This window comes from Salvia miltiorrhiza, chromosome 7, assembly GCF_028751815.1.
Source record: "Salvia miltiorrhiza cultivar Shanhuang (shh) chromosome 7, IMPLAD_Smil_shh, whole genome shotgun sequence".
Lineage (NCBI taxonomy): Eukaryota > Viridiplantae > Streptophyta > Magnoliopsida > Lamiales > Lamiaceae > Salvia > Salvia miltiorrhiza.
In genome coordinates, this window is record NC_080393.1 from 58,829,346 (window position 1) to 58,845,332 (window position 15,987).

Consider the following 15,987-nt stretch of genomic DNA (forward strand, 5'->3'; position numbering starts at 1 on the left):
ATAGCAAGTCTTATTTTATACATCGCCAGGTTGTTGTAACAACTCTCGATTGAACTCTGTGTGCGCGTGTGTGTATGTGTGTGTGTGAATACATATATATATATATATATATGATGCAGCAAATCACAAGATTGTATGCAAAACAAAAAAGAAAAAAGAAGAGAGAGAGAGAGAATGGTTGGAGAAGCAGCAGCCGAAAAGAAACTATACGATGCTGCAACAAAGGGAGATGTGGCAACTTTCCAACAGCTGCTGCAACAAGATCCACACCTTGTTGAAAGTGTTTCATTTGCATGTTCAAGAAATGTTGTACACATAGCAACACTGCGGGGGCAAGTAGCCATGGTTGAAGAGGTGTTGAACATCAACCCGCAGCTAGCTCGATATTTGGACTCCCAAAAATCATCGCCTCTTCACATTGCAGCAGCGCAAGGGAACGTTGAGATCGCCAAGAAATTGTTATCAGTAGCGCCTGAGATGTGTTGGTGGATTGATGATCAAGGCATGAACCCGGTTCACATTGCAGCCATGAAAGGGCATGACGAGGTGTTGAAGGAGATGCTTCAACTGGATTTGCTTCCTGCTATGGAGAGACTGCATCGCGGCCAGACTGTGTTGCACTTGTGCGTGAAACATCGTCGGCTTAGCACGTTGAAGGTTTCGGTGGAGAAATTGGGGGAGCTTGTGTATGCAAAGGATGATGATGGCGAGACACTCTTGCATTTGGCTGTTAGGTCCAATCAACTTGAGGTAATTAAAAACTTTACTCTTTTATTTGTTGTGTTCGTCATTTGAATTCGGTAATAAATTATACTCCCTCCGTCCCGCCCAAGATGCTACATATTCCTTTTCGGGCCGTCCCAACGAAGATGCTACGTTTCTATATTTGGCAAAACTAAGGAATTTTAAACACTCAATTAACACTAATTAAGTATTTTTTTTATTACCTTCTCTCTCCTACTTTATCACTTTATTACCTTCTCTTTCTTACTTTATCACTTTATTACTTTCTCTCTTCTACTTTATTACTTTATTATTACACACTTAAAACATTAATCTACAACTTCTTAAATACCGTGCCGAAAAGTAAATGTAGCGTCTTGGCCGGGATAAAGGGAGTATATATTTTGGTATTCGTCATGACATCAGCGCTTATAATAGTAGGTTGGGACCATCAGAAAACGGTAATATTGTTTTTGGTTTGACAAATTATGTGTGTCAATTGTCTTATTTGTTTATGGAATTATGTGAAAAGAGGATTGTGGTTTAGTGTATCACAATGATGTCACACTTAATTATCTTTTACTTTTAATTCTGTTTGTTTATTTTTATATATTTTCTCTTCAATTTCAACTTTCATATACATGTTCTTATAAATATGGGTTAATGGTGACGTATACCAACTTTGATAAAATAAAATAAAAAGCTATAAAGATTAAAAAAAAATATCTAAAAAATATCTAAAAATGTACTCCCTCCGTCCGCGATATCGTTTCCACATTGTGGACGGCACGGGTTTTAAGAAAAGTGGTGGATTGTAGTGGATATGTAGTTAGTGGAGTTTGGGTCCCACAATTGTTGTGAGTGGAAGTTTGTGGACCCTACTTCTATAAATGGAAGTGGAAACGATATCGCGGACGGACCGAAATGGCAAATGTGGAAACGATATCGCGGACGGAGGGAGTATTTTTTTTTGCCCTTTATTTTCGAATTAAAAACTAGATTGAAGGTCGTCAAACTTATTTTGGTCGTGAATTGTAAATCTATTCTTCTTTATTGTGAATTTCTCCTTAAATATATAAGACAATTCAAGAATAATAATAATGATTGTGAATCTTTGGCTTGGTTTTTGGACGGGGTGCTTACGGCGACGGCGTATAACCGGTCGTGTAGCTACCCTTTCTGCTTACTTGTGGTTTACGTCTCTTCGGTTTGTGCGTTTGAGGTTTTGCTTCCGGTTTATTGGTTCTTCGTGGAGTTTGGTTGGGTTGAGCTGACTTCCTTTGGCTTGGTTTTTTGGGTTGTGGGGTGCTTACGGCGACGGCGTTTAACTGGCCGTGTAGCTTCCCTTTTCTGCTTGCTTGTTGTTTGGTTCTCGTTTGGTTTGGGCTCGTTTGAGGTAGGCAGGCTTTTGGCGACGGCGTCTCACCGGCCATTTTTGCCTTTCGAGCTGTTTTGGTCTTTGTTTTGGTTTCGTTGGCTTAGAGCCGGGATTGTTTGGGAACGATGGTTAGGCCGGAGTTCCGGAAACTTTCTCTTCCGCTCTTTCCTTCTTTCTTTTTCGTCTTGTAGACGAGTACTCTTTTTCTTTTTTAAGGTTTTTCCCTTTGAGTTTTCCGTAAAAATGTTTTAATAAGGTTTGGCCCTTAGTCTGTTTTTCTTGTGCTTTCAAGGATTTTTTAGGTTTTTTTCTTTTTCCTTTTTATATAAAATCGCAGTTTATATATTGTGAATTACCCTTTAAATGAGACAATTCTCGATAAAAATCTATATTCTTGATTGTGAATTGTCATTTTTAAAGAACAATTCATAAATAAACCTATTTTTGGGTATGAATGAATTAAGGGATACAATAATAAGAGTAATTATCTTTTATTTTTATTATACTAATGACTAGCTAATTTTTGTCTTTATTATCTTAAAATACGTATTTTCCCACTCATAAATTATGAAAGTGCAATTGGTTGATGATAAAGCTAGCTGGGTCCCATTAATACATTGACGAGTTTCTTGCATGATGCGAAATATCAGATGGTGCAATATTTGGTGGAGAACAATAAAATGAAGAAGCTAACAGAGAATTCCATGGGCAAAACGGCGCTGGATATCTTGGAAGAGTGCGCTCCACACACAAGTACGACTTCAGAAATGAAAAGAATCTTACTAAATTTGTCAAATCAGCAGAAATCGTTGCTATTCGCCCAGCTGAAGATGACCGACATGACAATGGTGGTGGTGGTGCTGATAGCCACGATGGCGTTCCAGGCGGTCGTCAGCCCCCCGGGCGGTGTGTGGCAGGACACCACGTCATCACACACGGCCGGCAAAGCAGTGATGGCATCTACTCATCCCAAATTATACAAACACTTCGTTCGCGCTAACACCACCGCTTTCGTTTCATCTCTCATCACAATCATATTTGTCACCACCGGAGCGCCACTGAGAGAAGTTCTTTTCCTTGGGATCGTCTATTATGCGATGTGGGTGTCGGTGGCGTCTATTGGAGTGAGTTATGGAGCTTCCTTAATCATGACCAATCCCTCCGAGACAAAACCAATTGGCCATATTGTTGCGATTGTAGTGTGTTTATTCGTTGCCATCCTTGGATCAGTATTAGCCTACTTTGGTATACAGGAGCTGTACATGTCGTGGAAGAGAAAGAAACAGCAGCAGGAAGATCTTACATTCCAGCGTTTTATTGGTCTGTTCTTCCAAGATTTAACGAATGAATCATCGGAATATCTACGCAATAATCAAAGCTTGTCCGGATTCCCCAGAAGGCCAGATTCAGACACCCGCACCGGACAGGCCGCGTGAACTCGGAAGGCTGGAGAGCAGAAGAAGTGATCTTACTTTGTTACATCTACTTTTTGTTGCCGAATAATTATATAAACGGTGAGGTTTAGGGCTCAAACCTAACCGCTTTTCTTACCTTAAGTAAAAAAAAAAAAAAAAAAACAAAGGAACAAATGCTAAGTTATTTAGAAGACTCCAAAAAGCTGATATATTTCATATGATCATATGAGGTGCTATTCATAAGCCCTGTAAGCATGAAGAATACAACGGAAAGATATTGAAAGAAACCATAGGGTAAAAGAAAGAGAAAGACATTTTGGTGAAAGAGATGATGCTCTGCATTTTCATTATATTCAACATAATCAACAATACAAGAAACCTTACAAATATATATCATGCTAGAGAATATTCTAGACTAGCAAAACCCTAAAGACAGCTACACAAAAGACAACGCTGCAAGCTCATTAAGAGCATCAAAGGTACTCTAGGAAACAGACAAAAACACTTTAACAAACTCCTCCAACTCACGAGCTATACACACAAAGATATATCCTTGGATAAGGTTCTTTGAGATGAGTCACTCTGGATCCTACTAATCATGCGACGTGGTAGGGATTGATGATCTGGAGTCTTGCCACAACTATATCCATGAGTTGCATGAGATTTATGCATGGCCATCTGCTCATCTTGTCTAACACCCTCCTTCAATTCGATCGCGCCCAAAGAGTGAACACCTAGTGAATGTTTGAGGCGAGAGAAGAATTGTAAACTCAAAGGTTTAGTCAAAATAACAGCGCGTTGATCACGCGAAGGAACATGTCTCAAATCTATAATTCCTGCTGCTACCTTATCTCTCACAAAGTGTATATCAAGCTCAATGTGTTTAGTTCTCGCATGCATGACGGGGGTTAGAAGCAAGAGAGATGGTGCTCATATTGTCGACCCATATTACCGGAGGCTTTACCTTGATGGAGAGCTCACCAAGAAGAGAAGTTATCCAAGAAATTTCTGCCACCAGTTGTGCTAAGCTTCTATACTCTGCCTCTGTGCTTGATCTCGACACAACATATTGTTTCTTTGAACTCCATGAAATCAGGCTTTCTCCCAAATATACGCAGTAACCAGTAACGGATCTCCTATTATCAATATCCGCTGCCCAATCCGAGTCACAAAACCCAGTAATTGAACATGAAGATTTCTTTAACAGTAGCCCATGATCTTTAGAGCCAGCTAAATACCTCAGAATCCGTTTAACAGCCTTCCAGTGAGTGTCAAGTGGTGCAGCCATGTATTGGCTGGCTCTGTTGACACCATAAGCTATTTCAGGTCTGGTGATAGTGGCATACTGCAAAGCTCCCACTGTACTCCTGTAAAGCTTTCCATCAATGTTACTTATTCCATCCCCCTTGGAAAGTTGACAGGAGGATACCATTGGTGTAGGACAGCCTTTGGCTTCAGACATATGAACTTTTTGGAGAAGATCAGTAATATATCCTCCTTGACTAAGATGAAGGCCAGTGGGAGTTTTAGTAATCTCAATACCAAGGAAGTGATGGACTTCACCCAAATCTTTCAAAGAGAAGTGAGTATTGAGCTGGCTAACAACATGTTGAATATCAGAGGAGCAAGAGCCTGTGATCAACATATCATCCACATAAATGAGTAAGTAGACATCAGAAGAGCCTTTATGCTTGAAGAATAAAGAAGTATCAGCCCGAGACTGAGAAAAACCAAGGTTAAGAAGTACAGAACGAATAGTAAGAAACCAGGATCTGCTAGCTTGCTTCAACCCATAAATGGCCTTCTTCAACTTACAAACCATAGGAGCTGAACCAGTAGATGGAGGTTCAAAGCCTGGGGGAGGTTTCATGTATATTTCCTCAGAGAGATCACCGTTCAAGAAGGCATTATCAACATCCATATGCTTAATCGACCAACCATAATTGACAGCCAAAGATAATATGAGCCTAATAGTTGCAGGTTTAACAACGGGACTGAAAGTTTCAGTGTAATCAAAGCCAGGCTCTTGTGAGAATCCTTGAGCAACAAGGCGAGCTTTGTAGGTAGAAATGGACCTATCAGCCTTGCGTTTGATTTTGAATACCCACTTACAGCCTATAACATGCTTACCCGGAGGAAGAGGACAGAAAATCCAAGTGCCTTTCTTAATTAAGGCATAAATTTCCAATCCCATAGCTTTCTGCCAGACAGAGACTTGCAATGCTTCTTGATGAGTTTTTGGTTCAACATATAAATAATCATATGTAGAATCTGCTGCAAAAACCTTGGGCTTGAAGATGCCTGCTTTAGACCTGGTCATCATAGGATGTGTAATGACAGGAGAAGCAGGTGGTGGAGAAACAGAAGCTGGAGTATTACTATGTTGGTGATCAGTAGAAGAATTAGAGTGAGAGTGGACAAAATTAGAGGAAGATGTGGTGTTATGCAGTGGAGAAGAAAGAGTAGGAGAATTAAAATTTCAAATTAAATATTTACATAAAATATATCAAATTAAAGCTCTTATTGTGATCTTTAATTTGATATGCAAATTAAAATTTTTGGGTTTGTAAATTTGGGCCATTTATTATTAATTTTGACGTAAGTGAGCCACATTTGGGTCCGATCGGGCTATTTTGCACGTGAGATATGCGTGGCTTCACAGTTGGAGCTCGAACGCTGATGTGGAATTTTTTTACATTCTTTTATTTGAAATATTTATACACATGTAGAATTAATAAATCATAAAATAATACATAATTTAAAAATCCAAATAAAATGGTTCATTTTATATTCTTTCCACAATTACTTCAATTTTTAAAATAGATATCGCTACTTAACAATGTTACTTTGATAATTACATAAAAAAACTGTTCTTTAATTGATAATTACAATGGTAATTTTATACATATATAAAAATAAATCATAATTTTGCCAAATAAAATAATGAAATAAAATTCCACATCAGCGTTCGAGTTCCAACAGTGAAGTCACGCATATCTCACGTGCAAAATAGCCTGATCGGGCCCAAATGTGGCTCACTTACGCCAAAATGGATACTAAATGGCTCAAATTTACAAACTCAAAAAATTGTGGCCTAATTTTGCAAAGCACCCTAAGTTAGTGGCCTATAAAATTTTTGAACTCAACCTAATTAATAGATAAACAATAAATAAATAAAAAACATTGATAGTTTATCATAATGTATTAAACATATTTTTATCTTACAAGAATGCAATACTTACAATTCAAATTAAATCATTTGCATTTCATTTACGTTTCTTTTGCTTTTGTAGATTTTTACTTTGTCCATATACCTCATTAGCTGCAATATATAAATATAAATATATTAATTAAAAAAATATTTTAATATGTGCTCATGTTGTGTGATATGTGGTAATTATATAAATACTTAGAAGCTTGTGCTCATGCTACAGAAAATACTTGAAGATGAGCTTGTTTTGCACTATGTAACATCCATGCTCATAATTAGTATCTAAATTTCAAAATCGTGCAAATTAATATTTATCTTGTTTCAACAACAAACACGAAGGTAGGTGGTAGTGCTAGCCTGCCGGGAGTCGCTTACTCATGATAATCTAAGATAGTACCCATTAAATTAGTATGCAGGTCTTTAAATATTCTTATCAATTTCCTAAGGTTATGACCTAAGACATTACAATAATTTTCAATCAGTGATAAGATAATTTGAATTTAAGTTTATGTGTCAAACATGAGAATTCATTCACCAAATTGTAAGAGTTAAGATGTTGCATTTCTACAACAATATCCAAATGTTTCAAACAGATGTTGAGGAAGATACATAAAAGCTGCAAGTATTATTAATTTGGGGAGTATAATTTACCATTCACAATTTCGTACAATTTTAACAAGAAACTAATTAAGGTTATAATAAGTGGAGTACTATTTTGGATGAATTATTGTCTAAAATAGATATCTACTATTATCAAATTTTTAAATAAACTTCTAGCCCCCGTGAATTACTAATATTCAGAAGATATCTTCAAAATTATTTTTATTCTTATCATATGTACATAATATATAGTGTTTGTAATTAATAGGGATGGCAGTGGATCCTGGACCCGGTCCAGATCCGTGGATTCAGATCCGATTTTATGGATCTGGATCTCAATTTTTTGGATCCGCGGATCTGGATCCGGATCTGGATCTCATTTTCTAAAACAGATCTGGATCTGGATCTTGAGATTTGAGATCCGGATCCGACCCGTGCATCCGATTTTATTTAAAATATATTATTTATTTTTTATATTTATTTTATTAATAGTATTAGATATATTAAAAATTAAAAATAATAGAAAAAATAGAATAACTTTGAAAATTGAAACCCTAATTTTCTAATTCTCCTCTAACCTCTCCTCTCTCGGTTCCTCTCCAAATTTCCCTCACTCACCTGCCGCCAGTCACTCTCCCTCACTCCCTCGCCCGGCCGCCGCCCGCCGCCCGCCGCCTTACCAGTTCGCTGCCCGCCGCCGCACCAGTTCGCTCGCCCGCCGCCGGCGAAGGCGGGGACAGCAGCAGCTGCAGCACACGCGGCACACGCCCTTCTTCCTCCAGTTCGCCCGCCGCTTCTCTTTCCCTTCTCGGACCATTCCAGTTCAAGCTCGCGTTCCCCTTCGTCGCCGCCAGATGAAGCACCGACGAGCCGTTCGAGACCATCGACTTCGACAGCTCGGGGTTCGCGCTGAGCAGCTTCCTCGCGAATTCGAGTTGGCCTAGGAGCGCCGCCGCGTGGAGAGGGTTAATTTCCGGCGTGGAAGAGATTTCCGGCGATCGGAGGATTTGGGGATTTTCCTTTAGGATTTGCGATAGGAGCTGCACCGATCCGTTTATTGTACTCCTCCAATTCTTTCCTGCAGACTGAAGGAATGTCTTCGGCTTGCTGTGTCGTTTTGCTGTGCAGGAAGATTGCTGTTCCATGGATCTGGACCCGCGGATCCGCGGATCTGGCGGATCTGGATCTGGATCTAAAATTTTCAGATCCGCGGATCTGAATCCGGATCTGGATCTGATAGAGGAAAACGAATCTGGATCTGGTATTGATGAGATCCGGTCCAGATCCGGCCCGTTGCCATCCCTAGTAATTAACCAAATTAATCTTAATATTTTAACAAGAAACTAATTAAGGTTATAATAAGTGGAGTACTATTTTGGATGAATTATTGTCTAAAATAGAAAATCTACTATCATAAAATTTTTAAATAAACTTCTAGCCCCCGCGTGAATTACTAATATTCAGGAGATATCTTCAAAATTATTTTTATTCTTATCATACATAATCTATAGTGTTTGTAATTAACCAAATTAATCTTAATATCGGTTATAAAATATTCTTTATAGATTTAGCTGACAAATAAATATATGGTTTATAATAAATATATATTAAATAGATTATAACTATATATAATATAAAATATGTAGAGGGGTAAAATAGGCAATCCACAAGTTGTCCCATAAAATTAAATATAATTCATAATATTATGATAAATTTTTTTTATAAAAAATATTTTTAAAATAATAAATATAAGCATGGAACACGATGACACACATAAAATTGTGGGACACTGAATTTCATTTCGTAAGGAAACTAGGCAGCATCTTCTCCAAGACAGGTCAACTGTAATAGCAAGTCTTATTTTAAACATCGCCAGGTTGTTGTAACAACTCTCGTTGAACTCTGTGTGCGCGTGTGTGTATGTGTGTGTGTGTGAATACACATACATACATATATATATATATATATATATATATATATATATATGCATGCATAGGGGGCCTGTTACGACCGGACTTAATTAAGGATAATTAAACCGGGAAACCATGACTAAGGGAGGGAGATAAGAAGCGGGAGTAGAAAAGGGGAGTGAATAAATAGAGGAGGATCGTACTTTTCATTGATAACGAAGGAAACATCTAATATATATAACAGAGGTTTAGTTGCAATGATTCGATTGAACTAGTAAGTTTGAATATCTCCGACTTAGCCAAAATAACATAAGATTTCTTTGAGTACGCAGCGGAAGTAATAAGGTTTCTGATTACATGTATGAAGACATGTACCCAAGAGTTTTTCAAAACATATAACATCGAAACAAAAGAAGATCACGCTCGTCACTTCATCACCATCGGCTACTCCTCAACCTGCACATTTAGAAATATATGCAGGGCTGAGTACAAAGGTACTCAGTGGGCACATATGCCTAATATGAAATATAACATGCTTCGTAAAGATTCAGACTGTCATGCCATCATAAACAGTACAACAAAGGGGTTTTTCGCTAAAAAGGCTCAAGCTTACTAAATTCATTTGTGATTCTTAAAGTTCGACTGATCAGTCTAAGTTCTCTTGTATTCTATCATATCTAAAGCTTGTGTGCCGGAGAGGTGGCCACCTCTCACGGACACCTGACCGGCCAACCCGCTAGATGACTCACGGCCCTGGGTGTACACTAGCCCTGGCAGGATAGCTATCAACTGCTCAGGACCCGAATTCGATTACTTTAACTTGGTATTGCCACATCAGATAGATATCATACTAAATTGAAACATTTTATGGCAAGACAATACTTGAAATAACTTTAACTCAAAGATTTTGTCATGAAATAACTTGCTTGAACGTAACATTTAAACTCATTTGATATATATGAAAGTAATGCCCACCTGATAACAAGGCTTTGCTACATATCAGTGACTCGTAGAATAAATCTAAATTAAATCCGTAGATTTAATTCACTTCACAATTCGGAGTAAACTCACGACTCAAGTAATAATGTTAAATAAATAGAAATAATATTTCTATTACAAATAAAATAATAAGTTGACTTTGCTAAGTCAATTATCATTCTGGAATAAATCATTGACTGTTCAATAATTCAATCGTGGTCACCTCAGGTAATGGCATCTAATTCAGAACTCTAAGCTGAATTAATATTACTGGAGGATGCAATAATTAAATATTGCATTTATTAATATTATGCCATATTGAATGGGGATGTAACAACATTTCAAGAAGTGCTGCAACAAGATCGATATCTTGTTGAAAGTGTTTCATTTGCATGTTCAAGAAATGTTGTACACATAGCAACACTGCGGGGGCAAGTAGCCATAGTTGAAGAGGTGTTGAACATCAACCCGCAGCTAGCTCGATATTTGGACTCCCAAAAATCATCGCCTTTTCAGAAATGAAGATCATCAAAAGTGTTCTTCGCAATCGTATGGGTGACAATCTTTTGAACGATTGTTTAGTATCTTACATCGAAAATGATGTGTGTGTAAATGTTACTAATGAAGCTATTATGCAAATATTTCAGAACATGAAGAATAGGAGTTGTGATTTGTAAAAGAAATTGTTTATTTTGTCTTTTTGACTTGTTATATATCATTTAAATGACATTATAATTATGTTAATGATTATTATTTATTTTTAAATTATTTTTTTATTATTTATTTAATTATTAATTTTATTAAAAAAAATATTGGACCCCCCCTGAACTCAAAGTCTGGCTCCGCCCCTGACCTCAAGCATATAGAGACCAATAAAGAAAGAAAAGTATATTTTTTGAAGCGGAAGAAAAGTATATTCAATTATGCCCAACATCTGTAAACCACTAGCTTTACTTTCTGCAAAAATAAAACATTATATAAACTGCAGAACAGAAGACCTTGTATTGTATGTTATTATAGTTCATCATTTGAGATCAATTGCAGCTCTCCTTCTAAGTTCTAAGCCACCATTTTAATAAAGGTATGTATGCTTATAAGTAAAGCTGTTTCAATAAAGATATCAACGTACGTCATTCATTAAATTATTTTTATTTGCTACAATTCTTGTACTAGTATTTATATATTTTAAATATACTACTTTTATTTAATCCATCGATCATCTACATATGTACCACATTTAAAGGTTACTAAGTAATATTTATATACATTTATGCATATGTAAATTACATGATACGATGATTTCTTTAATCTTGTGCTACATATACATGTTGTATATTTCTACTTGTATGATATATGGATAATAATTTATAAATTATTGAACTTTGATCAAATTTCAAATTGTTGCACTTATGTACACAAAAATATTATATCTATACATTACAATACTTTTAATTGATTTTGTGCCGAAGATGAGATTACTCTCAAATTGGATTAGGATGTTGATCGGACCAACTAACCGGATTTTGGACCAGCCCTATCAGGTTGTCGGATTATTCGAGTGCGTGCTAATTGGGTTGAAATATTTTCGGGTTAGAAATTTCCAACCTTAATCCTGAACATTAATTCCCATCGGGGTTAGTCGAACTCGAAAATTTATTAAAAAAATTAACTAAAATATTTCTCTTGACAATATTATATTTGTAACAAACAATTACACACATAAATAAGTGAGATTTTAATCGACTTATGCACCTCTTAGAGATATAAAGATGCACATTTGTTTGTTAAATGATAATCGTTTTCTAATTTTTTTTAAAATCTAAGCGTTTTATGTTAAGTATTGGATTAGAAACGTAGATATCAAATTACATTTCACAAACTTTTGGAAAATTAATTTTATTATACTAATTCTTAGAAGCAAAGTAATAAAGTTGAAAATTAAATAACGAGAAAATTTCCGTATAATCAGGTGAACATTGTTTTTGGATAAGCCCTATAGGATTTTGGTTACTTTCGGGTCGTAATTTTATCGATTTGAAAATTTTCAACCCTAACCTTCTTAAATTGTCAATCTAATTGGACCAACCAACAAATATCGGGCTGAATTGACATCCGTAATCACAATCGACTTGAGGCCATTTTTTTATGTAAGCTCAACTCTTCGTTCACAATATCGTTTCCACTTTTGTTATTCTAGTTTGTCTATGATATCATTTCCACTTTCATTTATAACAATATGACCCACAAACTCCACTCACAATAATAGTGGGACCCAACCTCCACTCGCAATAATACTCACTACTATCCACCATTTTTCTTAAAATCCGTCTCGTCTACAAAGTGAAAACGATATCGTGGATGGAGGGAGCAATAATTTACTTTGAAGAATCTTTTTGTTTGTATTCTTTTGTCAAGACATACTTTAATACTTATATATTACTTTGATAGTGGTTATCTTAACAAAGCTGGCCTGTCTATTGTGTATGTGTGTGTTAATATGCACATACGCAATCTGTGTAAAATTATGCAGGCCTCTGAAAGGAGAAACAGGAAAGGGCCATTACTATAAAGTTTGAAAGAATGAGTGGTGAAAAACTTTATGATGCTATATTGAAAGGGGATGTAACAAGATTTCGAGAAGTGGTTCAACAAGATCCATATCTTATTGAAAGTGCTTCATTTGCATGTTCAAGAAATGTTGTACACATAGCAACACTGCGGGGGCAAGTAGCCATGGTTGAAGAGGTGTTGAACATCAACCCGCAGCTAGCTCGATATTTGGACTCCCAAAAATCATCGCCTCTTCACATTGCAGCAGCGCAAGGGAACGTTGAGATCGCCAAGAAATTGTTATCAGTAGCGCCTGAGATGTGTTGGTGGATTGATGATCAAGGCATGAACCCGGTTCACATTGCAGCCATGAAAGGGCATGAAGAGGTGTTGAAGGAGATGCTTCAACTGGATTTGCTTCCTGCTATGGAGAGACTGCATCGCGGCCAGACTGTGTTGCACTTGTGCGTGAAACATCGTCAGCTTAGCACGTTGAAGGTTTCGGTGGAGAAATTGGGGGAGCTTGTGTATGCAAAGGATGATGATGGCGAGACACTCTTGCATTTGGCTGTTAGGTCCAATCAACTTGAGGTAATTAAAAACTTTACTCTTTCATTTGTTGTGTTCGTCATTTGAATTCCATAAGAAATGATATATATTTTGGTATTCATTATGACATCAGCGCGTATAATAGTAGGTATTGTTTTTGGTTTGACAAATTATGTGTGCCAATTGTCTTATTTGTTTATGGAATTAATATGGGTTAATGGTGACGTATACCCACTTTGATAAAATAAAATAAAAGGCTATAAAGATAAAAAAAAAAAAAAAAAAAAAAAAAAAAAAAAAAATGTATTTTTTTTTTTTGCCCTTTGTTTTCGAATTAAAAACTAGATTGAAGGTCAAACTTATTTTGGTCGTGAATTGTAAATCTATTCTTCTTTATTGTGAATTTCTCCTTAAATATAGGACAATTCACAAATAATAAGTTTGGTTGTGAATTACCCTTTAAATGAGACAATTCTCGATAAAAATCTATATTCTTGATTGTGAATTGTCATTTTAGGGTGCGTTCTCTTTGGTTGTAAATTTATCATGGAAAAAGAAGGGATAACCAAAATTTCACCCTTTAAATTCTTCATTTTTTCCCCCTCATTTCCTACTTGACCTTACTCATTCCTTCTTTTCACTACAAAGGAGGGATAATATTATCATACCATTTTTGCAGGGATAATATTATCTCTCCTTTGTAGTGAAAATGAGAAATGAGTAAAGGTCAAGTAGGAAATGAGGGAAAACAAAGGAAGGATTTAAAGGATGAAATTTTGTTTATCCATTTTTTTCTCATGATAAATTTACAACTAAAGAGAACGCACCCTAAATAACAATTCATAAATAAGCCTATTTTTGGGTATGAATGAATTAAGGGATACAATAATAAGAGTAATTATCTTATATTTTTATTATATTAATGACTAGCTAATTTTTGTCTTTATTATCTTAAATACGTATTTTCCCATTAATACATTGATGAGGTTCTTGCATGATGCGAAATATCAGATGGTAGAATATTTGGTGGAGAACAATAAAATGAAGAAGCTAACAGAGAATTCCATGGGCAAAACGGCGCTGGATATCTTGGAAGAGTGCGCTCCACACAAAAGATCAGAAATGAAAAGAATCTTACTAAGTTTGTCAAATCAGCAGAAATCGTTGGTATTCGCCTACCTGAAGATGACCGACATGACAATGGTGGTGGTGGTGCTGATAGCCACGATGGCGTTCCAGGCGGCCGTCAGCCCCCCCGGCGGGGTGTGGCAGGACGACACGTCATCACACACGGCCGGCAAAGCAGTGATGGCATCTACTCATCCCAAATTATACAAACACTTCGTTCGCGCTAACACCACCGCTTTCGTTTCATCTCTCATCTCAATCATATTTGTCGCCACCGGAGCGCCACTGAGAGAATTTATTTTCCTTGTGGTCGTCTATTACGCGATGTGGGTGTCGGTGGCGTCTATTGGAGTGAGTTATGGAGCTTCCTTAATCATGACCAATCCCGCCCCCACAAAACCACTTGCCCATGTTGTTGACATAGTACTGTCTTTATTCGCTGCCATCCTTGGATCAGTAATCGCCTACATTGGTATACAGCAGCTGTACTTGTCGTGGAAGAGAAAGAAACAGCAGCAGGAAGATCTTACATTCCCGCGTTTTATTCGTCTGTTCTTCCAAGATTTAATGAATGAATCATCGGAACTTCTACGCAATAATCAAAGCTTGTCCGGATTCCCCAGAAGGCCAGATTCAGACACCCGCACCGGACAGGCCGCGTGAACTCGGAAGGCTGGAGAGCAGAAGAAGTGATCTTACTTTGTTACATCTACTTTTTGTTGCCGAATAATTATATAAACAGTGAGGTTTAGGGCTCAAACCTAACCGCTTTTCTTACCTTAAGTTAAAAAAAAAGAAAGGAACAAATGCTAAGTTATTTAGAAGACTCCAAAAAAGCTGATATATTTCATATATATGATCATTTGAGGTGCTATTCATAAGCCCTGTAAGCATGAAGAATACAACGAAAAGATATATATATATCTCAATAGAAACTCAGAAAAATCCTAGCCGCTTAAGGTGACACGATCTACTCAACAAGAATTGCTAAAAAATAGATAAATAACCATGACTAACAAAATAACTGACGAAGACTAAGTCCAGAGTGATCAGCTGCTAATTTGAATCAATAGACTTCATTCAACACTCCCCCTTGATTCATAATTGCATACTCCAAGCTGAGTTCTGAACTTGACGTGCTTCTCCGAAGGCAGCGACTTGGTGAAGATGTCTACTAGTTGCTCATGAGTGTTGCAAAACTTCAGAGCAATGGAACCATCAATAACCAAGTCCCTTATGAAATGAAACCTTATATCGATGTGCTTCGTTCTTCCGTGCATGACTGGCTTCTTCGTGATAGCAATAGCTGATCGATTGTCGCAGAGAATTTCAGTCGCCTCCTTTTACTCTTGATCCAGATCAGCTAATAGCCTCCGAAGCCACATTGCTTGACACGCTGAAGAAGTGGTAGCCACGTACTCTACTTCCGCCGTCGAAAGAGCAGTCACTCCTTGTTTCTTTGAGCTCCATGTTACTGCTCTTGACCCAAAATTAAAGACGAATCCAGAGGTACTTCGCCTATCATCCACAGAGCCTACCTAATGA

At 36.9% G+C, this 15,987-nt stretch overlaps 2 protein-coding genes across 3 annotated transcripts; both read left to right on the forward strand.

Moving 5' to 3' along the window:
• Nucleotides 1–3,651, forward strand: LOC130995175 (ankyrin repeat-containing protein At5g02620-like). Its single transcript, XM_057920327.1, has 2 exons — nucleotides 1–750; nucleotides 2,752–3,651. The coding sequence occupies exons 1-2, from the start codon at nucleotides 136–138 to the stop codon at nucleotides 3,535–3,537; spliced, it is 1,401 nt and encodes a 466-aa protein (XP_057776310.1). The 5' UTR covers nucleotides 1–135; the 3' UTR covers nucleotides 3,538–3,651.
• A 7,508-nt stretch (nucleotides 3,652–11,159) lies between these two features.
• LOC130995176 (ankyrin repeat-containing protein At5g02620-like) lies at nucleotides 11,160–15,219 on the forward strand. 2 transcript variants are annotated; one of them, XM_057920329.1, is made up of 3 exons: nucleotides 11,160–11,296; nucleotides 12,746–13,356; nucleotides 14,326–15,219. In XM_057920329.1, exons 2-3 carry the CDS (start codon nucleotides 12,796–12,798, stop codon nucleotides 15,103–15,105), a joined length of 1,341 nt encoding a protein of 446 aa, XP_057776312.1. In that variant the 5' UTR covers nucleotides 11,160–11,296; nucleotides 12,746–12,795; the 3' UTR covers nucleotides 15,106–15,219. The 2 variants fall into 2 exon arrangements, with proteins under 2 accessions (XP_057776312.1, XP_057776311.1); XM_057920328.1 differs by lacking the exon at nucleotides 11,160–11,296 and having other exon boundaries at nucleotides 12,677–13,356.
• Nucleotides 15,220–15,987: the final 768 nt, after the last annotated feature.